This window comes from Phyllobates terribilis, unplaced genomic scaffold, assembly GCF_046119375.1.
Source record: "Phyllobates terribilis strain yellow unplaced genomic scaffold, ASM4611937v1 Scaffold_2__4_contigs__length_985480577, whole genome shotgun sequence".
In the NCBI taxonomy this organism is placed as follows: Eukaryota; Metazoa; Chordata; class Amphibia; order Anura; family Dendrobatidae; genus Phyllobates; species Phyllobates terribilis.
Window position 1 is genome coordinate 849,012,182 of NW_027362762.1, and position 22,673 is coordinate 849,034,854.

General features: G+C 45.3%; 1 protein-coding gene across 4 annotated transcripts in view; it reads right to left on the reverse strand.

The window, feature by feature from the left end:
* Positions 1 to 21,150: 21,150 nt before the first annotated feature.
* RAB34 (RAB34, member RAS oncogene family) overlaps positions 21,151 to 22,673 on the reverse strand; it is a 41,095-nt gene continuing 39,572 nt past the window's right edge. For all 4 annotated transcript variants that reach the window (XM_073670778.1, XM_073670777.1, XM_073670775.1 and 1 more), the window contains one exon: positions 21,151 to 22,057. In XM_073670778.1, coding sequence (XP_073526879.1) covers positions 21,990 to 22,057 — 68 coding nt within the window. In that variant the 3' untranslated portion in view covers positions 21,151 to 21,989. The remainder of the gene's footprint in view (positions 22,058 to 22,673) is intronic.

The following is a 22,673-nucleotide window of genomic DNA, read 5'->3' on the forward strand; positions in this document are numbered from 1 at the left end:
ATAAAGTGCTGTGGAATTTAATGGTGCTCTATATGTAAGCAAAATAAATATAGAATAGGGCAGATTTAGTATTGTGAGTGCGCCTCAACTTTGGTGGAAAATGCATAAAATTTTGGAGCATTTTTTTTAATCAAATTTATCATGTCTAGATTTAGAGCTATTTATTAATGTTTGAGACACTTTTGGCTTGTTGCTAGAGAAATATTTCAGCTCACCTGATGAGGTGGATTCTTCAAGCCCCAGGTTCAGATGGGCACACGGGCCACGGGCGTCTGTGCAGCAAGCAGATAAGGCACCCGACAAACAAAGACTAGAAGCACTGGAGGTGGAAGGCAGACAGGACACCTGAAGCAGGTATGGAAGCAGAGGAGACCGCGGGCAGACAGGACACAAGAAAACTAAGAGTCTTAATACCAACACACAGGTGTGTGTCTTGGTGGGCCTTATATAGGCCTATCCAGATGATCACGTTGGAGCATGCCGGGCCACTTGCAAAGCCGACATGGAGCACAACAGAGTATAGCAGATTGGGGTGAAAGGAGCAGAGCCTGGACCCTGGACAGGTGTCAAGGAGTGTGGTTAGTAGTAAAGGACTTGTCACATTGTAGCTAACGTGCATCTAATTGCACCAAAATTTAGGAACAAAAAGGAGGCACAAAGTAAATCAACAAGGAGGGGATGTAATGCTTGACAAAAGAGTAAAGATGTGCCAAATTTATTAACCAGAATGAGCCAATGTGATAAATTTGCCACATATTCTATTCTAAGTTTACGCTGTCCAAATATTGGACAGGATTTTTGCTTTTATTTCTGGTTTTAATCTCATGTAAAGTTGCATTATTGGTAAATCTTCCCCAATGTCTTTTGGGCCTTGCAGAGCTTTGGTTGAAGGCTACTGTTGGTGGAAGCAAGGACCAAACAGAATATATTTTTCTGAATCTTTTATTTCTTATTTAGCCAAGAGATATCTCTCCCGATTCCCCCAAAACATAAATGTCAGACTAGTCCTTGCGAAATTGATTGTTTCGATCAATTCTAATCTAATGTTTATGGGGGCCTTTAGTGTTATACACTGATTGGTTAAATGTTAGAAAGAAAATCTTAAATTGTTTGACAACTTATGTTAATGTATAGCGTAGGTTCACACTTATGCAGTGCTCTGCTGAGCATTGAGTCGAGGTTTCCATCAGAATCCTTGAAAAACATGATTTACTAGATGGTGGCCCGATTCGAACGCATCGGGTATTCTAGAATAGGTATGCGGCCGACGGGGCGCAATTAGCAGAGCGGCGTTTAAATTTGGCGCCCAAATCGTTGATTGGTCGCGTTCGGCAACCGCGACCAATCAGCAAAGCGGTGTTAAAATTTGGCGGCAATATCGGTGATTGGTCGCGGCCGCCGCCCGCGACCAATCTGCGAACCGTGTTAGTGAGGACTGGAGAGCGTGTTTAAATTTGGCACCAAAATCGCTGATTAGTCGCGACCAATCAGCAGAGCGGTGTTTAAATTTGTCTCCAAAGTCGCTGATTAGTCGCGTCTGACGGCCGCGACCAATCAGCGATTTTGGCGCAAAATTTAAACAACGCTCTGTTGATTGGTCGCGGCCGTCAGACACGACTAATCAGCGACTTTGGGGCCAAATTTAAACCCCGCTCTGCATCGCTCTGCTGATTGGTCGCGGTCGCCGGCTTCGACCAATCAGCAGAGCGTTGTTTAAATTTGGCGCCAAAATCGCTGATCGGTCGCGGGCGGCGGCCGCGAGCAATCAGCGAACCGTGTTAGTGAGGAATGGAGAGCGTGTTTAAATTTGGCACCAAAATCGCTGATTAGTCGCGACCGCGACCAATCAGCAAAGAGGTGTTTAAATTTGGCGACAATACTGCTGTTTGGTCGCGACCGCGACCAATCAGCAGAGCGATGTTTAAATTTGTAACACCATGCGGATACTGTGGGGACATCAGCGGCTAGGGTGTGAAGGGAGGACCGGGGAGCGGCGCTGCGGGTCGGGATACTTCTGCTGCGAGCGCTCGCTCATGTCCCTGGTTCTCGCAGCAGAAGTATCCGCACAGGCAGCGCCGCTCCCCGATCCTCCCTTCACACCGTAGCCGCTGATGTCCCCACAGTATCCGCATGGTGTTACAAAGGTCCGGACATTTGTGTTAAAAATCGCTGATTGGTCGCTGGCGCTGCCCGCGACCAATCACCAATTTGGGCGCCAAATTTAAATATCGGACGCGACCAATCACCGATCTTGGCTCCAGATTTAAACACCGCTGTGCTGATTGGTCGCGGGCGATATTTAAATTTGGAGTCTTTCCTCCAGCAACGAACGTTTCCTTTCACTCACGCCCCTTCTGTCTCCGGCATATCAGAAGCACTGCTTTTTTAAAAAAATATCTCTGCTATGTGCCCCGCTAGGGCCCACCCTCCTTCTGCTTCCTGTCATATCACATCAGCAGCAACAGCTTTGGTCTCAACTCCAGTGGTCTTCCCGCAGCGCTTATCAGCATGGCACCACAGACATCGTCTCCCCAGACATAGCCGACATCAGGACCAGGTAGGCTCTGTCCAGGTTGTCTTTTTTTTCTACAGACACAGAACTCCCTCTTCCTCAGCCGTTTCCCAGGCCCTTAACGATGTAAATACTTGTATGCCAAAAATGACAAAAGTATTCTTGGGGTGATACCTTTTATTGGCTAACCAGAAAATATATATATATGCAAGTTTTCAGAGCACAGAGGGTCCTTCTTCAGGCAAGATTACAAATGAATTCATAAGACAAAAGGCACAGCATTTGAGAGATGTTACAACAAGACATTTGTTCATGAGGTGTAAGTTGTGATGCCTCCTACAGATAAGTTAGGGAGAGCAAATTAGTTTTTTTTGTTGCAAAATGAGAGGCCTTGGGAATGTTCAATTATTTGGAGGTGTGAATTGTGTCCATGTAGTGAGTCATAAAGCCAGGTGTTATATTTAGTCCTGTTGTCAGTGAATTGAACATCCTTATCAATTTGAATTCCCAAATTTTTCTTTCTCTGTTGCCCTTGAAGTGACCTTTTAGTATTAAAACTTTTAGATCTTTCATACAGTGTCCCCGGCCAGAGAAAAGTTTTCCCACAGGTGTATCCAGTTCATTCTTAATTGTGTGTCTGTGTAAATTCATTCTCGTTTGTAGCCTTTGCATAGTTTCTCCAATATAAACTCCTTCTGGGCACCTTGTACATTGTATCATGTACACCACATTGGAGGATGTACATGAAAAGACATCCATGATTTTGTTGTCCTGATTTGTGTTAGGTATGCAGACTGTATTTGATGGTAATATGTGGGTACAAGTTTTGCATTTTTTGTTTTTACATGGGAATGTGCCCGTCACTGATGGTGATGAGAGGATACTTCTAACAAGGAGATTCCTTAAGTTAGAGGGCAGTTTGTAGGAGAGAAGTGGTAGTTCTGGGAATATTTCTTTCAGTTTGTGGTCTCTGTGGAATATGGGTTGGAGATCAGCACCAATTTTCCTTAGGATGTTCATGTGGGGGTTGTATGTGACCACAAGAGGTACCCTGTTGTTGTCCTCCCTTTGTCTGTAATCCAGGAGGCTACTTCTTGGTATCCTTGTAGCTCTGTGAATTTGTTCATCTATGGTATCCTTGTTGTAGGAATGTATTCCTCCCTTAACATATGTCCAAACTCAGGGAGCATACTGTTGTCGCCCCCCCCCCCCCCCACCATCATCTACGCCTGTGCACTTTCTAAAAAGAAGTAGCCCTTAGGTCAGACCTCTGCCTTCTGCCCATCCTGCAGCCCTTCCACTATGCTGGCATCACAGGACACCCCCACCGCCCAGGAAGAGAGCACTCCCCCTTCCCCGGAGTGGGCAGTTGCCATTTCGCAGTCAGTATCTGACCTCACCAAGGTCCCTAGTCCAGGTCCTAGAACACTTGCCTAACCTGTCTTCTGCCACCAGTGCTCCGTATGTTCCTCAGGACGATTCGCAGACAGCTCAACTCCTACTTCAGAAGGGCAGACCGAGAGTTCCTTCCAAGAAGCGGACCCAGGCAAGCTCTTCATCCAGCTCTCCAGTCCCATCAACATCCTCCAGGATGCCCTCAGTATCCCACACTACCTCTCCCGAGGTGGCCCTGGAGTCCAAGTCTGGGTCGGATTCGGAGTCAGACTCGGATACCGATGAGACGTTAAAGATACAGGACATGGTTTACAGCCTCATTTCGGCCGTCAACCAAACCCTTAACATTAAGGAGGATGAGGGCCCTTCCCAGGACCACTCTGTCTCCTTTAAGAGGATTAAATGTCCTGCTCGGACGTTTTCAAATCATAGGGAGTTTCAAGGTATCTTTTTGAAACATTGGGAGCCCCTGGAAAAATGCTTTTTGGGGAAAAAGCAGTTGGATATTCTGTATCCCTTTAACCAGGACCTGGTTAGTAAGTGGACGGAGTCCCCAGCCATTCATCCTCCCATTTCTCACCTCTCTGCAAAGACGGTCTTGTCTCTTCCTGACAGTTCCTCCCTCAACGATACTACTGATAGGCAGGTTGGGGCTTTTGCCAAATCAGCCTTCAAGGCTGCCGGCGCTTCCCTCTGTCTGGCCTTTGCTTCCACATGGGTGGCAAAGTCGGTTTCTGCCTGGGCTAAGCTCCTCCGGCGGGCCATCTTATCCGTTGCTCCCCCAGATAAACTTGCTGACCTGGCGGACCAGATTGCCCATGCATGTAAATACTTACTCACCGCGTCCCTAGATGCCGCCGCCTGTTCAGCCCCCATCACTAGCAATATTATTGCTATACGCAGAATTCTTTGGCTTAAGGCCTGGAATGTGGATCCGGCTTCTAAAAAGTCTCTTACCAACCTGCCCTTCAAGGGCTCTAGACTCTTTGGCTCTACAATGGATACGGAAAGTATTCAGACCCCTTTAAATTTTTCACTCTTTGTTTCATTGCAGCCATTTGGTAAATTTTAAAAAGTTCTTTTTTTTCTCATTAAAGTACATTCTGCACCCCATCTTGACTGAAAAAAAATGGAAATGTAGAGATTTTTGCAAATTTATTAAAAAAGAAAAACTGAAATATCACATGGTCATAAGTATTCAGACCCTTTGCTCAGTATTGAGTAGAAGCACCCTTTTGAGCTAGTACAGCCATGAGTCTTCTTGGGAATGATGTAACAAGTTTTTCACACCTGGATTTGGGGATCCTCTGCCATTCTTCCTTGCAGATCCTCTCCAGTTCCGTCAGGTTGGATGGTGAACGTTGGTGGACAGCCATTTTCAGGTCTCTCCAGAGATGCTCAATTGGGTTTAGGTCAGGGATCTGGCTGGGCCAGTCAAGAATGGTCACAGAGTTGTTCTGAAGCCACTCCTTTGTTATTTTATCTGTGTGCTTAGGGTCATTGTCTTGTTGGAAGGTGAACCTTCGGCCAAGTCTGATGTCCTGAGCACTCTGGAAGAGGTTTTTATCCATGATATCTCTGTACTTGGCCGCACTAATGTTTCCTTCAATTGCAATCAGTCGTCCTGTCCCTGCAGCTGAAAAACACCCCCATAGCATGATGCTGCCACCACCATGTTTTACTGTTGGTGTTACAACTCTCCTGTTAGTTTTTTTTTAGTTTGCTGGTCACATGACCATTTTGCCTATTTAATCCGGCTCCGCCCTCCTGGCTTTGCTGGACTTCATTTGTATTTACTACTGTTGAGCTAGCTTGTTGCTCTATTGCCGTTCTCTGTTAGTTTTGCTAGGTCTTCGGACCTCTATGCTTTTTGTTGTGTGTTTGTCTTTGACTGCTACTATTTCTGCTAGGAGGTGTCCAACTTGTCCCAGTCCCTAGATCTTGTAGGGATCCCTCCCCCACATCTATAGGTCTGCGTTCAGACTAGCCGAGGACTTTAGCGGGTCTGATCGCAGGATCAGGTTCCCCGTTACATCGTAGGGATCTAGTTTAGTTCTATTGTAGGGACAGATCTCCTGCCTCTCCTTAGTCTCTGTAGCAGATCATAATAGTAAGTCCAGCCAAAAAAAAAAATAATAAAAAATAAAAAGGAAAGGATTTTCTCTGGGGAAAGACCTCCAGTTTTCCATCATGATCTCGGTGCAAGATTTGGCTCAACGCTTGCAGGGACTCTGTCTGGAGGTGACCAAGCTCCAACAACACGTGAGTAGCTGTTCTGGAGCGCAAAGGTACGTCTGCCTGATCTATTTTTTGGCGAACAACAAGATTTTTTTTCTTTTAAAAATGCTTGTCTATTATATTTTCGTTTGAGACCCGGATCCTCTGGTGATGAATCACAGCGCATAGGGTTCATAATGTCACTTTTGCGCAAAGATCCTCAGGGATGGGCCTTCTCTCTCCAACCTAGTGATCCGTGCTTTAGTTCAGTGGATAGTTTTTTTTCTGCTTTGGGTTTGTTGTACAATGATCCTGATCGTGTCTCATCTGCTGAGTCTGAATTAAGACGTTTGAGGCAGGGATCAGGTAATGTGGAAAAATATTGTTCTCACTTCCGTCGGTGGTCTGCCCAGGTAGGGTGGAACGATTCAGCTTTGAAAAGCTTGTTTCTGGCAGGGCTAGGTGAAAGGGTTAAGGATTTACTGATTGCTTATCCCACACCTGGAAACTTGCAGGAGGCAATGCAATTAGCTATACGGGTGGACAGGAGACTGCGTGCAAGGGTTAATGAGAGCAAATCCTCTGCTATGTCAGCTTCGAGTCCTGAGAGGTTCTGTGCTGACAATGGAGAGCCGATGGAAATTGGGGCGATGGCACCCCGCTCTCAGGAAAAAGACCGCCGACTTTCTGAAGGCTTGTGTTTCTATTGCGGAAGCTCTGGTCATTTTATTAAGAGCTGTGTGCTTCGTAAGAAGAAAGAAAAAAAAAAATGGTCAGTCATGCTCGTATTGCCTGTTTAAATTCTAAGGGGGTATTCCTATCTGCCACTACTGCTGCTCAGGATGAATTAATTGAATTTCGGGTATTTGTGGATTGTGGATCTACTCTGAATGTGATTGATGGGGGATTCTTGGAAAAACTTAGATTAGAACCTAAAACTTTGTCATCCCCTATTGCTGTGGTTTCTGTTGATGGCTCTCCCTTGAAGAGTGTTACTCACAAGGTCTGTGAATTTCCCCTCACTATTAATGATATTCACCAAGAAAAGTTGGATTTGGTGGTATTGGATAATTTGCCTTCTCCAGTAATATTGGGGTTACCCTGGTTAAAATTGCACAATCCTGTACTGGATTGGTCTACCAATGAAATTAAGTCCTGGAGCCCTAAGTGTTATGACAAGTGTTGTAACGGACGCATTGCTGCTGTGGATAGAGGGGAATTGCCTGTACCTATTCAGGATTTTTGGAGAGTTTTTTCTGAGGAGGAGTCGCAGGTTTTGCCTCCCCATAGAGACTATGATTGTACCATTGAATTTGTCCCTGGAGCGACTCTTCCTAAGAGTCGTTTATTTAATCTTACTATTCCTGAGAGAAAGGCTTTGGAGGAATACATACAGACAAGCTTGGCCGCTGGTCACATTAGTCCTTCCAAGTCTCCTGTGGCTGTTGGTTTTTTTTTTTGTGAAAAAAAAAAGATGGCGGTTTACGTCCTTGTCTGGACTTTCGTGAGATTAATAAAATTACTGTACGCAATCCTTACCCACTGCCATTGATTCCCGATTTATTTAGCCAGTTAGTGGGGGCCAAGTGGTTCTCTAAAATTGATCTCCGGGGGGCATACAATTTATTGCGCATGAAGGAGGGTGATGAATGGAAGACTGCTTTTAACACTCCTGTGGGTCATTTTGAGAATCTGGTTATGCCTTTTGGTCTCACCAATGCTCCAGCATTTTTTCAGAATCTTATTAATGATATCCTTAGACCTTTAATCGGCAAAGATGTGGTGGTGTATTTGGATGACATTTTGATTTATTCGCCGGATCTGGAGTCTCATTGGCGGAGCGTACGTGAGGTATTACAGTTATTAATGGACAATTCGCTTTTTGCTAAGCTGGAGAAATGTGAGTTCGCTGTACAGAGAATTCGTTTTTTGGGCTACATTATCTCCAGTGAAGGTTTTGAGATGGACCCGGTTAAAGTTCAAGCTGTGCAGGAATGGCCTAGGCCTATTGGTTTGAAATCGATACAGAGGTTTTTGGGTTTCACCAATTATTACAGAAAATTCATAAAAAATGTTTCTATTGTCAAACCGCTGACCGATCTCACCAGGAAAGGTGCTAATGCGGTTCAGTGGACTTCTGAGGCCATTGAAGCTTTTGTGTTTTTGGTTGAGGTTGATGCTTCTTCGGTGGGGGTCGGTGCGGTGTTGTCTCAGGAAAACAAGGATGGAGTACATCCCTGTGCCTTTTTTTCCAAAAAATTTTCCGAGACTGAACTTAATTACGATATTGGTAATCGGGAATTACTGGCGATTAAACTCGCATTTGAACACTGGCGTCATCTCTTGGAAGGTGCTGAATTTCCCGTTCAGGTTTTCACTGATCATAAAAATCTGATCTATCTTGATGCTGCCAAGCGCTTGAATGCCCGTCAGGCTAGGTGGGCACTTTTTTTCTCGCGGTTTAATTTTTCCGTTACTTACATCCCGGGTACCAAGAATGTTAAAGCGGATGCTTTGTCTCGCAGCTTTTCTCCCATGGTCGGTGTTGAGGAGGTAGAGGAGACCATTTTACAAGAAGGTGTTGTGATTGCTGCTTTGGACTCCGTTTTGGAGGATGAGATTCTTAAAGCACAGGAGAATGCCCCATCTAACACTCCCCATGGGAGGTTGTTTGTGCCTAGGACCTTTAGGAGAGATTTGTTTGTTGAGTGTCATGAGTCTCAGTTGGCAGGTCATCCAGGAATTTCTGAGACCAAGAGACTTGTGGGTCGCAGTTTTTGGTGGCCTGGATGGCAGAAGGAAGTCATTAAGTGGGTGCGCCAATGTACTGTATGTGTTAGATCCAAGTCTTCGCATGCTCCTGCTGCGGGGTTGCTTTGCCCTCTGGAGGTTCCTAGTGCACCTTGGACACATCTGGCTATGGACTTTATTACTGACCTTCCTCCCTCTGAAGGTTTCACGGTCATCTGGGTGGTCGTGGACCGTTTTAGCAAGATGTGTCACTTGGTTCCCTTCATCAAACTACCTTGCGCTAAGACACTCGCCAAGGCCTTTGTCAAGGAAATTGTCAGGCTACATGGTGTTCCTACTGACATTGTTTCTGATAGGGGACCTCAGTTCGTGGCTCGTTTTTGGCGTGCCTTTTGTGACAGGTTGGGAGTTCATTTGTCGTTTTCATCCAGATATCATCCTGAGTCTAATGGCCAGACAGAAAGGAAGAACCAGGATGTTGAGCAGTTCTTGCGTTGTTTTGTGGCAGACAATCAAGAGGGGTGGTCTGAGTTTCTGCCACTTGCTGAATTTGCTCTTAACAACCATACATCCTCTTCTGCTGGGTGTTCGCCTTTTTTTTGTTGTTCTGGGAGACATCCGTCTTTTGGGTCATTCTCCAAATTTGGTTTCAGCTGTGCCTGAGGAGGAGAGTTTTTCCGGTGATTTGGAGAGAGTTTGGACGGATGTGCGTGGTAATCTTCAGGAGGCTAACAAAAAATCTAAGAGGTACTTTGATAGGAAACGGCAAGAGGTTTTGTTTGCTGTTGGTGACATGGTTTGGTTGTCCTCTAAGAATCTGCGATTGAGGATTCCTTCTAAAAAATTGGGTCCCAAGTTCGTAGGGCCCTTTAAGGTACTTCAGATAGTTAACCAATCTGCTGTTAGGCTGGAGGTTCCTACATCCTGGAGGATTAATCCGGTGTTTCATGTTTCTCTGTTGAAAAATGCTGATGTGTCGGATGGTGACGCCTCTGCCACTGTTCCTCCGGTGGTGGAGGACGGGGAATATGAAATTTCCCGCATCCTAAATTCTAGACGGTATAGAGGGAGTTTGCAGTATCTCGTCGCTTGGAAGGGTTTCGGACCTGAGGATAACTCATGGGTGAGGGCGGATGATGTTTCTGCCCCCAGACTTGTCCGAGCGTTTCACAGGAGGTTTCCTGGTAAGCCTGGGCCTAGGGGATCCGGAGGATCCTCTTAGAAGAGGGGGTACTGTTACAACTCTCCTGTTAGTTTTTTTTTTAGTTTGCTGGTCACATGACCATTTTGCCTATTTAATCCGGCTCCGCCCTCCTGGCTTTGCTGGACTTCATTTGTATTTACTACTGTTGAGCTAGCTTGTTGCTCTATTGCCGTTCTCTGTTAGTTTTGCTAGGTCTTCGGACCTCTATGCTTTTTGTTGTGTGTTTGTCTTTGACTGCTACTATTTCTGCTAGGAGGTGTCCAACTTGTCCCAGTCCCTAGATCTTGTAGGGATCCCTCCCCCACATCTATAGGTCTGCGTTCAGACTAGCCGAGGACTTTAGCGGGTCTGATCGCAGGATCAGGTTCCCCGTTACATCGTAGGAATCTAGTTTAGTTCTATTGTAGGGACAGATCTCCTGCCTTTCCTTAGTCTCTGTAGCAGATCATAACAGTTGGGATCGTATTGGGCAGGTGATGAGCAGTGCCTGGTTTTCTCCACACATACCGCTTAGAATTATCACCAAAAAGTATTATCTTCGTCTCATCAGACCAGAGAATCTTATTTCTCGTAGTCTGGGAGTCCTTCATTTGTTTTTGAGCAACCTCTATGCAGGCTTTCATATGTCTTGCACTGAGAAGAGGCTTCTTTCTGGCCACTCTGCCATAAAGGCCCAACTGGTGGAGGGCTGCAGTGATGGTTAACTTTGTGGAACTTTCTCCCATCTCCCTACTGCATCTCCGGAGCTCAGCCACAGTGATCATGGGGTTCTTCTTTACCTCTCTCACCAAGGCTCATCTTCCACGATTGCTCAGTTTGGCTGGACGGCCGGGTCTAGGAAGACTTCTGGTGGTCCCAAACTTCTTCCATTTAAGGATTATGGAGGCCACTGTTCCCTTAGGAACCTTGAGTAATGCAGAAATTCTTTTGTAACCTTGGCTAGATCTGTGCCTTGCCACAATTCTGTCTCTGAGCTCCTTGGGCAGTTCCTTTTGAGCTCATGATTCTCATTTGGTCTGACATGCACTGTGAGCTGTAAGGTCTTATTGTTAGAACCTTGCTGTTAGGTTTTTTTTCCTTTGCTGGTCACATGACCTTGTTGGCCTATTTAATCCTGCTCCGCCCTTCTGGCTTTGCTGGACTCCATTGTATATCTACTTTCTAGCTAGCCTGTGCTCTGTATCTAACTCTGTTAGTTTGCTTGGTCTACGGACCTCTAGGTTCTATCTATTTTGTTTGTTCGTCTTTCTGCTGCTATTTCTGTTAGGAGGTGTCCCATATTCCTCCCAGTCCTTAGTACTTGTAGGGATTCCCTCCCCAAATCTATAGGTCTCCGTACAGACTAGATTAGGACTTTAGCAGGTCTGATCGCAGGATCAGGTTCCCTGTTACATCGTAGGGATTCAGCTGAGTCTTATAGTAGGGACAGATCTCCTCTCTTTCCTTAGCTTTGGTAGCAGAACATAACAGTAAGTCCAGCCTGTAAATTCTCTAAGGAAAGATTTTTTTTTGTTCCATCATGGTGTCGGTTCAGGATTTGGCTAAACACCTGCAGGGACTCTCTCTGGAAGTGGCCGAGCTCCGTCAGCACGTGAGTAACTGTCCTGGAGCATATTTCTTGGAGCCTAAGGTATGTTTGCCGGATTTATTTTTTGGTGAACATCGAGAATTTTTTTCATTTAAAAATGCTTGCTTATTGTATTTTCGTTTGAGACCCAAGTCCTCTGGGGATGAATCCCAGCGCGTAGGGTTCATAATGTCACTTTTGCGCAAAGAGCCTCAGGAGTGGGCCTTTTCTTTGCAACCTAGTGATACATGCTTCAGATCAGTGGATAGTTTTTTTTCTGCTTTAGGACTATTATATGATGATCCTGACCGTGTGGCATCAGCTGAGACTGAGTTGAGACGTTTAAAACAAGGATCAGGTAATATGGAAAAATATTGTACACATTTTCGTCGTTGGTCCACTCAAACAGGGTGGAACGATTCTGCTCTGAAAAGTCTATTTCTTGCTGGGCTCAGTGAAAAGGTTAAAGACCTGCTAATTGCTTATCCTACACCTGAGGATTTGCAACAGGCTATGCAATTAGCTATACGGGTGGACAGAAGACTGCGTGCTAGGGTTAATGAGAGCAAATCCTCTGCTATGTCAGTTTCTGGTTATGATAATGTGTGTACTAACAGTGGTGAACCGATGGAGATTGGATCGGTGGCACCTCGCTCTCAAGAAAAACACCGTCGTTTTTCAGAAGGCTTGTGTTTCTATTGTGGAAAATCTGGTCATTTGATTAAAGGCTGTGAGCTTCGTATGAAGAAAGAAAAAAAAATGGTCAGTCACGCCCGTATTGCCTGTTTAAATTCCAAGGGTATATTTTTAGCTGCTTCCACGATTGCTCAGGAAAAATTAATGGAATTTCGGGTGTTTGTTGATTGCGGGTCTACACTGAATGTTATTGATGGGGGATTCGTGGAAAAACTCAATTTAAAACCTGAACCTTTATCATCCCCCATTGCTGTGGTTTCTGTGGATGGTTCCCCTTTGAAGAATATTACTCTCAAGGTCAGTGAATTTCCTCTCACTATTAATGGTGTTCACCATGAGAAATTGGATTTGGTAGTGTTGAATAACTTGCCTTCTCCAGTAATATTGGGTTTGCCCTGGTTAAAATTTCACAATCCTGTACTGGATTGGTCTACCAGTGAAATTAAATCCTGGAGCCATAAATGTTATGACAAGTGTTGTAACGGGCGTATTGCAGCTTTGGATAGGGGAGAATTGCCTGTTCCTATTCAGGATTTTTGGAGAGTTTTTTCTGAGAAAGAATCGCAGGTTTTGCCTCCCCATAGAGACTATGATTGTTCTATTGAATTTGTCCCTGGAGCGACTCTTCCTAAAAGTCGTTTATTTAACCTTACTATTCCTGAGAGGAAGGCTTTGGAGGAATACATACAGACAAGTTTGGCCGCCGGTCACATTAGGCCCTCTAAGTCTCCTGTGGCGGTTGGATTTTTTTTTGTAAAAAAAAAGGACGGCGGTTTACGTCCTTGTCTGGATTTTCGTGAGATTAACAAAATTACGGTACGCAATCCTTACCCACTGCCATTGATTCCTGATCTGTTTAACCAGTTATTGGGGGCCAAGTGGTTCTCTAAAATTGACCTTAAGGGGGCATACAATCTGTTGCGCATGAAGGAGGGTGATGAATGGAAGACTGCTTTTAACACTCCTGTGGGTCATTTTGAGAATCTGGTTATGCCTTTTGGTCTTACTAATGCTCCTGCATTTTTTCAGAATCTGATTAATGACATCCTTAGACCTTTGATCGGTAAAAATGTGGTTGTGTATTTGGATGACATTTTGATTTATTCGCCAGATCTGGAGTCTCATTGGCGGAGCGTGCGTGAGGTATTACAGTTATTAATGGACAATTCGCTTTTTGCTAAGCTGGAGAAATGTGAGTTCGCTGTACAGAGAATTAGTTTTTTGGGCTACATTATCTCCAGCAAAGGTTTTGAGATGGATCCGGTTAAGGTTCAGGCTGTGCAGGAATGGCCTAGGCCTATTGGTTTGAAATCAATACAGAGGTTTTTGGGTTTCGCCAATTACTATAGAAAATTCATAAAAAATTTTTCTAGTATTGTCAAACCTCTGACTGATCTCACCAGGAAAGGTGCTGATGCGGTTCAGTGGTCTTCTGAGGCCATTGAAGCTTTTGTGTATCTCAAGGAGAGGTTCACCTCTGCTCCCATCCTTATGCAGCCTGATGTTACTAGGCCGTTTTTGGTTGAGGTTGATGCTTCCTCTGTGGGGGTTGGCGCAGTATTGTCTCAGGATAACGGGGATGGATTACATCCCTGTGCATTTTTTTCAAAAAAATTTTCGGAGACTGAATTGAATTACGATATTGGTAATCGGGAATTATTGGCTATTAAACTCGCATTTGAACACTGGCGCCACTTCTTGGAAGGTGCGGAATTTCCCGTTCAGGTTCTTACGGATCATAAAAATCTGATATATCTTGACGCTGCCAAGCGCCTGAATGCCCGTCAGGCTAGGTGGGCACTGTTTTTCTCGCGGTTTAATTTCTCCGTTACTTACATCCCTGGTACTAAGAATGTTAAGGCGGATGCCTTGTCTCGCAGTTTTTCTCCCATAGTCGGTGCTGAGAAAGAGGAAAACATTTTACAAGAAGGTGTTGTGATAGCTGCTTTAGACTCCGTTTTGGAAGATGAGATTCTTAAAGCTCAGGAGAATGCCCCATCTAACACTCCTCATGGGAGGTTGTTTGTGCCTGGGACCTTTAGGAGAGATTTGTTTGTTGAGTGTCACGAATCTCGGTTGGCAGGTCATCCCGGAATCTCTGAGACCAAGAGACTGGTGGGTCGCAGTTTTTGGTGGCCTGGATGGCAGAAGGAAGTCATTAAGTGGGTGCGCCAATGTACTATATGTGCTAGATCTAAGTCCTCACATACTCCTGCTGCGGGGTTGCTTTGTCCTTTGGAGGTCCCCAGTGCTCCTTGGACACATTTGGCTATGGACTTTATAACTGACCTTCCCCCCTCTGAGGGTTTTACTGTCATCTGGGTGGTCGTGGACCGTTTTAGCAAGATGTGTCACTTGGTTCCCTTCGTCAAACTGCCCTGCGCTAAAACTCTCGCTAAGGCCTTTGTCAAGGAAATTGTCAGACTTCATGGCGTTCCTACTGACATTGTTTCTGATAGGGGTCCTCAGTTCGTGGCTCGTTTTTGGCGTGCCTTTTGTGACAGGTTGGGAATTCATTTGTCGTTTTCGTCCGGATATCATCCTGAATCTAATGGCCAGACAGAAAGGAAAAACCAGGATGTTGAGCAGTTCTTGCGTTGTTTTGTGGCAGACAATCAAGAGGGGTGGTCTGAGTTTCTGCCACTTGCCGAATTTGCTCTGAACAATCATACATCTTCTTCTGCTGGTTGTTCGCCTTTTTTTTGTTGTTCTGGGAGACATCCGTCGTTTGGGTCGTTCTCCAAGTTGGGATCTGCCGTGCCTGAGGAGGAGAATTTTTCCGGTGATTTGGAAAGAGTTTGGACGGATGTGCGTGGTAATCTTCAGGAGGCCAACAGAAAATCTAAAGACTACTTTGATAGGAAACGACAGGAGGTTTTGTTCGCTGTTGGTGACATGGTTTGGTTGTCCTCTAGGAATCTCCGGTTGAGGATTCCTTCTAAGAAATTGGGTCCCAAGTTTGTAGGGCCCTTTAAGGTGCTTCAGGTTGTCAACCAATCTGCTGTTAGGTTGGAGGTTCCTACCTCCTGGAGAATTAATCCGGTCTTTCATGTCTCTCTGTTAAAAAAAGCTGTTGTGTCGGATGGTGACGCCTCTGCCTCTGTTCCTCCGGTGGTGGAGGACGGGGAATATGAAATTTCTCGCATCCTTGACTCTAGACGGTATAGAGGTAGTTTGCAGTATCTTGTGGCCTGGAAAGGTTTCGGACCCGAGGATAACTCTTGGGTGAGGTCAGATGATGTTTCCGCGTCCAGACTTATCAGAGCGTTTCACAGGAGATTTCCTGATAAGCCTGGTCCTAGGGGATCCGGAGGATCCTCTTAGAAGGGGGGGTACTGTTAGAACCTTGCTGTTAGGTTTTTTTTCCTTTGCTGGTCACATGACCTTGTTGGCCTATTTAATCCTGCTCCGCCCTTCTGGCTTTGCTGGACTCCATTGTATATCTACTTTCTAGCTAGCCTGTGCTCTGTATCTAACTCTGTTAGTTTGCTTGGTCTACGGACCTCTAGGTTCTATCTATTTTGTTTGTTCGTCTTTCTGCTGCTATTTCTGTTAGGAGGTGTCCCATATTCCTCCCAGTCCTTAGTACTTGTAGGGATTCCCTCCCCAAATCTATAGGTCTCCGTACAGACTAGATTAGGACTTTAGCAGGTCTGATCGCAGGATCAGGTTCCCTGTTACATCGTAGGGATTCAGCTGAGTCTTATAGTAGGGACAGATCTCCTCTCTTTCCTTAGCTTTGGTAGCAGAACATAACACTTATATAGACAGGTGTGTGCCTTTCCAAATCAAGTCCTATCAGTTTAATTAAACACAGCTGTACTCCAATGAAGGAGTAGAACCATCTCAAGGAGGATCACAAGGAAATGGACAGCATGTGACTTAAATATGAGTGTCTGAGTAAAGGGTCTGAATACTTATGACCATGTGATATTTCAGTTTTTCTTTTTTAATAAATTTGCAAAAATTTCTACATTTCTTTTTTTTTTTCAGTCAAGATGGGGTGCAGAATGTACTTTAATGAGAATAAAAATGAACTTTTTAGAATTTACCAAATGGCTGCAATGAAACAAAGAGTGAAAAATTTAAAGGGGCCTGAATACTTTCCGTACCCATTGTAAGTTAGACCAAATCATTTCAGATGCCACAGGGGGCAAGAGCATCTCCCTCCCCCAGCACAAGCATAAAAGCCCCTTTACAAGGAGACACTCACTTCAATTTTGTCCCTTTCATCAATTCGCTTCACCGGGCTTCTCTTCCCAACAGGACCATCCTCTGGTGCAGTGGGAGAGGCGTAATCCGTCGTTCAAGCCCACCCCTAACTGGCGCGTAAAGAGTCGCTCTTCCAAGTCTTCTGGGTCACATTCCTGTTCCAATAGATTCTCTTCAGCATGATGGGCCACACACACCTGGGACTCCTCCCAAGGTGGGTGGCCATCTTCTTCTCTTCCAGGATGCGTGGCTATCTGTGGTCGACGACGCCTGGGTCAGAGAGATAGTGACTTCCGGCTACAAGATCGAATTCTCTTCCCCCCAGGAAGACGTTTATTCATGTCCCGCCTCCCAAAACTCCCAAATCGGGTCCCTGATTTATTTCAAGCCATTTCCTCTCTCCTTCAGTCAGGAGTCATAGTACATGTTCCCTCTCACGAATGCTTTTCTGGTTTCTATTCCAATCTTTTCGTCATCCCAAAAAAGGACAGCTCCCTTAGTCCAATCCTGGACCTCAAAAGCTTGAACCGATGGGTGCGTATCCGTCACTTCAGAATGGATACGTTCAGTGATGCCCTCAATGGAAGCCAAGTAGTTTCTCTGCTCAGTGGACATTCAGGACGCATACCTGCACATTCCGATTTGCATATCACATCAGAGATTCCTTCATTTTGCGGCTCAAGGAAGCCATTACCAATTCACTGCGCTCCCCTTCGGCCTTGCCTCAGTGCCAAGGGTCTTCACGAAGGTGATGGCGATTGTCATGGCCATCTTACGCTCCAGGGGGATTGTAGTTATCCCTTATCTGGGCGATCTGTTGATCAAGGGCCCCTCTCTCAGGGACTGTCGCCAAAGCCTTCAGATCACTTTGGACACACTCACCTTGCTGGGCTTCCCTAATTCCATCTCAATGTCTGACCTACCTGGGCATGTTGTTCAACATAGCCCGTGCCAAGGTCTTTCTCCCAGATGAGAAGATTTCCTCTCTCCGTCTGGTAGATTTGCCTTCTAAATAAGCCAGCTCCTCACTTCCTTCATCTCTGCATGAGCATTCTAGGGAAGATGATGGCCGCCATGGAAGCAGTACCTTTTGCTCAGTTCCATACCCGTCCTCTCCAGTTGACCCTCCTGTCAGCTTGGGACAAGAGGATTTCGTCCCTGGATCGACACCCATCATACTGCAGTCATTAGCATGGTAAATTCTACCTTCCTCTATTTGCCCCGGTAAAGCAATTCTTCCTCTCCAGTGGCAGGCAGTCACGACCTACGCCAGCTTTCTCGGCTGCGGGGCGGTTTTGCTTCACCACATGGTGCAGGGTTGTTGGAACTCTCGTGAAGCTTCCCTACCGATCAATCTCCTAGAAATATGAGCAACGTACCTCTCCTTGGCCAGTGGCAGGATCTGCTCGTAGGATCTTCGGTTCGCATTCAATCGGACAACGACACGTCCATGGCATACATAAACGACCAGGGCGGGACGCGCAGCAAGTCCATCATGAAGGAAGTCTCAAGAATCCTAGTGTGGGCTGAGAGGAGCGTCCCAGCTATCTCAGCGGTACACATTACAGGGGTGGACAACTGGGCCGCTGACTTTCTCAGTCGCCAGGGGCTTGCCTCAGGAGAGTGGTCCCTCAACCTCAACGTGTTCCATCAGATCTGTCAGCGATGGGGCACTCCCGACGTCGACCTGATGGTGTCTCGACTGAATCACAAAGTTTCTAGGTTTGTAGCCAGGTCCCGCGATCCTCTAGCAATCTGTCAGGATGCTCTGGTCATGTCATAGTCTCAGTTTCAACTACCTTACCTCTTTTCCCCCTCTCCCATTGATTCGAGTCGTCAAAAAGATCAAGGCAGAAGGAGTACCCATAATCCTGGTGGTTCCAGACGGGCCTGGTACACAGAGTTAGTCAACCAGTTCGCCGACACCCCCTGGAAGCTCCCAGACCGTCCAGATCTACTCTCGCAGGGGCCTCTCTTCCATCAGAATTCTCGGTCTCTGAATTTAATGGCATGTCCGTTGAAGCCGCAGTTTTGAAGGCAGCAGGTTTCTCGCCCCAGGTCATTCAAACCCATGATTAGTGCTAGAAAGCCCGCTATTTCTCGCATTTATCATAGGACCTGGAAGGCCTTTTTTTGCTGGTGTGAGGATAAACAGCGGGCTCCCATGTCCTTTTCACTTCCTTCCATTCTAGCCTTTTTCCAGTCAGGCCTTGATGCCGGCCTTTCGCCTAGTACTCTCAAAGAGCAGATCTCCGCACTTTCAGTTCTTTTGCAGCGAAATATGGCTTCTCGACCCCAGGTCAAGACCTTCCTCCAAGCAGTTGCTCATCTGGCATATCGTGCTCCTGTAGATCCGTGGGACCTTAATCTGGTCCTAAGTGTTCTACAGCAATCTTCATTCTAACCCATTCAGGACATCACGTTGTCCCTCCTTTCCTGGAAGGATGCGTTTCTGGTAGTCGTTACTTATATTAGAAGAGTTTCTGAGCTGGCAGCACTCTTGTGTCGTTCTCCTTTTCTCATCCTCCATCAGGACAAGGTGATCCCCAGACCAGTACCTTCCTTTTTACTTAAGGTGGTCTCCTCTTTCCACATCAATGAGGACATTGTTTTTCCTTCTTTCTGCCCAGCTCCAGTTCATCCCCTTGAGAAGTCACTCCATAAGCTGGATCTTGTCAGAGCTTTACGCGTCTACCTTGCAAGGACCGCTTCTTTTCGGCGTTCGGACACCAATACAATACAATACAATACAATACAAATAGGCTTTATTGGCAGGACCAAAAAACAATTTGTGTTGCCAAAGCAAGAAGAAAAAAAAAAAAGAAAAAAAGAAGTGTGACAGGAGGAGGATTGTGGGGATGGGGTGATGGGGGGGCACAATTTGGGCAGTAATAGTCCATTCGGGAGTCTGATGCTTTGTTTGTCATCCCTGAGGGTCATTGCAGGGGTCTCTCTGCTTCCAAATCTACCATCGCCCGCTGGATCCGTTCGGCCATACTGGAGGCATATCGAGTTAGGGATAGGCCTACTCCTCCAGGAGTAAGGGATCACTCTACCCGAGCGGTGGGGGCTTCCTGGGCCGTTCGCCACCAGGCCTCTGCGTCTCAAATCTGCAGGGCTGCGACTTGGTCCTCGCTTCACACTTTTGCAAGGTTTTACAGAGTTCATACTTATGCCTCGGCTGATGCCAGTCTAGGACGAAAGGTTCTGCAAGCGGCGGTTGCCCGCTGTCCGATCTAGTCTGTGGCTATCTACTCTGTTCCCTCCCTTTGGACTGCTTTAGGGCGTCCCATGGTTACCTGTGTCTCCCAATGAAGCAATAAAGGTATTTTTGGTACTCGCCATAAAGGCTCTTTCTTGGAGCCTTCATTAGGGGACACTGCACCATCCCTCGTTTTGTGCCTATGTTGGGCCTATGTGCCTCTGTTGGGCCTGTACATAGTTGCATCTTGTTTTGGTTCCTCCTACTGCTTTTATCACTAGCTGATGAGCTTTGTGCCAGTCAGTGGGTGTACACTGCTGAGGAGGAGCTAATGCTTTTTTTCGCCTAGTGTCAGCCTCCTAGCGACAGCAGCATACACTCATGGTTACCTGTGTCCCTCAATGAAGGCTCCAAGAAAGAGATTTTACGGTGAGTACCACAAATCCCTCTTTTAACACAAACCCCAACAGCCGCTCTTTCTTCCTGGCCTTCATTCAAGCAGAGTTTGTGCTTTTAAGAGGTGAACAAATATTAATAAAGATGGATACTGCTGCGATGGAGGCCAGAAGGAGTCTGAAGTAACTCAGTCTACCTTATAATGACTCTGTTTCAGTTTCTGATGGAATCCTGTTTTTTTGCGAATTCTGACTGTCATGCATAGAGTTATACAGATGAAATGATGGGGGCATTTGAACACTGCCTGCAACCCCCAATGTGAACAAGTAATTGAAGCAGGGTATCTGAAGAAGAGCCAACATTTTTGGAGAGGTGCAAGGAGACGCACGCCACTGAGAAGATGCTGTAAATTCATTAAAAGGGGTTTTCCCAGGAACAAAGAATATTTTAATTAATAGATCTTGAAATAAAAAAAGTTCCAGAATTGGATAAATTAAAAAAATGTTCCTGTGCTGAGATAATCTTATAAATGTGCCCCTGCTGTGTACTGTGTAATGGCTGTGTCTGATCATACCACAGCTCCTGGCGGGGGGGAAGCAAAAGAGTATACAGACAAGACTGCAAGAGATCACAGTTGATTCTTTCTGTGAGGCAAAGCTTTTGCTGCTTGTTTTTAAACATCTGTAACCTCACAAGAGAGAATCGGCTGTGATCCCGTGTTGTCCTGTCTGTATACTCTCTTTTGATTCTCCTCCGTGCCCAGGAGCTGTAGTATGATCAGTCCATGTTCCTGTATGTTGAGACACAGCCATTACACAGTACACAGGACAAGAACATTTATTTTTTTTTTTAACACATTTAATTGAGGTGCTTATGACACCAGTCTTCTTGAGTCGGGCTCTCAGTGTGCCACATTATCTACAGTTGTGCTGAGTTGAGTAAAAGTTGAACGGTTTGTTACATATTCACTACCAGACATAATAAAGCAGTTATTCAAGTTTTTTTTTGTTCTGAGAATGCAAAATGTTTATTTTAAAGCATAATTCATAAAAAATACAATTGGTTTTTCAAAAAGACATTACGGTATATTGCAATGTGCCCATTGATGTCATGGTCGTGTCATAAAAGACATATGCATTGTCACTTTCTGTTAAATGTTACACATGGGGTAAGGAGAAGAGGACAGCATCAGTATAGAATATCACTATGAAATTACACATCGAGTAGTAGAGGGTTATAAAAGTCTCTGCTTTCTGTTTTTTTTTTTCCAGAAGCCGCACCACTTTTTCCTATGGGCTGTGTCCAATGCAGATATTACAGCTCAACCTCAAATTAAATGTATGGGACTAAACTGTAACACAGGATGCAGTACATTAACAAGGATGATACGTTTTCTAAAATAAAATATACAGTATATATATTTATAATCCAAGACAACTTCTGTAGCTCTGTACATCTTAGTCTGCACTGCTATTAAATGGTATCTACTCTATGGAGCAATGGAATAGGTGTAAAACAAAAGAAAGGATGGTCTTTAATTTTTTCTTAGTCATAAAATAATGATCTGGAAACAGAAAAAAAAGACATTTTCCAGATTTCCTTCTATTTAAATAAATGATCTAAGAAAATGAATAATAGCACTTTGCCCTGCAATGTACTACATTTCATCTTCTGGCAGAATGCAATGAAATGTACCTGTAATAGTCAGCAATATTATAAGAGGGACCCTGAAAAACCTCCTAGAACAGAGCAGGGCACCAGCAGTTTACATTTATATGTAGTACTAGGTATCTTCTTCCGGATCTGTGCAACACTTTGGTGATGTGACTGTCCCTTGTCACTGGCAACACTTAGTCTTGTTCTTCTTTGTGCTTTGGTACAAGTTGCTGTCATTGCTATTTATTCCTTTAAAAAAAAAAAAAAATTTTTTTACACTTTTGTAACAGACATCACACAAAATCCTGATCGATCTTTAGTAAAATGACTGCTGTTGCCCAAGGTGAGCTTTGGCGCATACTGTTTTAACAGACCTGTATGTGCCCTCTAGTGGCAGCTAAAGGCATTCATAATGCTATTTATTGAATTCAGGTCTAAGCAGCAGAAGTAAACAGGTTTCCCAGGCTATTTTATTTTTATTTTTTTATTATTGGCCAAAAAGCTAACAAGCAGGGAGTTCCAAACAGAGTCAGCCTGTTCTACCTGGTGCCAGCAGAGAGTGATCACCCATCATTCCTCTTGGAGATTCAGTTGCTCCATGTCAACAGAGTAGCTCTTCCGGGCTGATTTTTCGACAGGGTGTGACTGCTGGCATTTTGCTGATGGACAGCCAGCTCCCCGCAGTTAGGCAGCGCGGAGCCAGCTGTCGATCAGTATGACATCAACCGTCACACCTGTCGACACTCCAGACCTGCTCTGTCGACATAACATCAGTGGAAGCCAATGAATCGCTGTCAGGGGTGGTTTGTCACCGCTCTGTGCCGGCAGGGATTGACGCCGGGCACAACAGGCAGGTAGGTAGCAA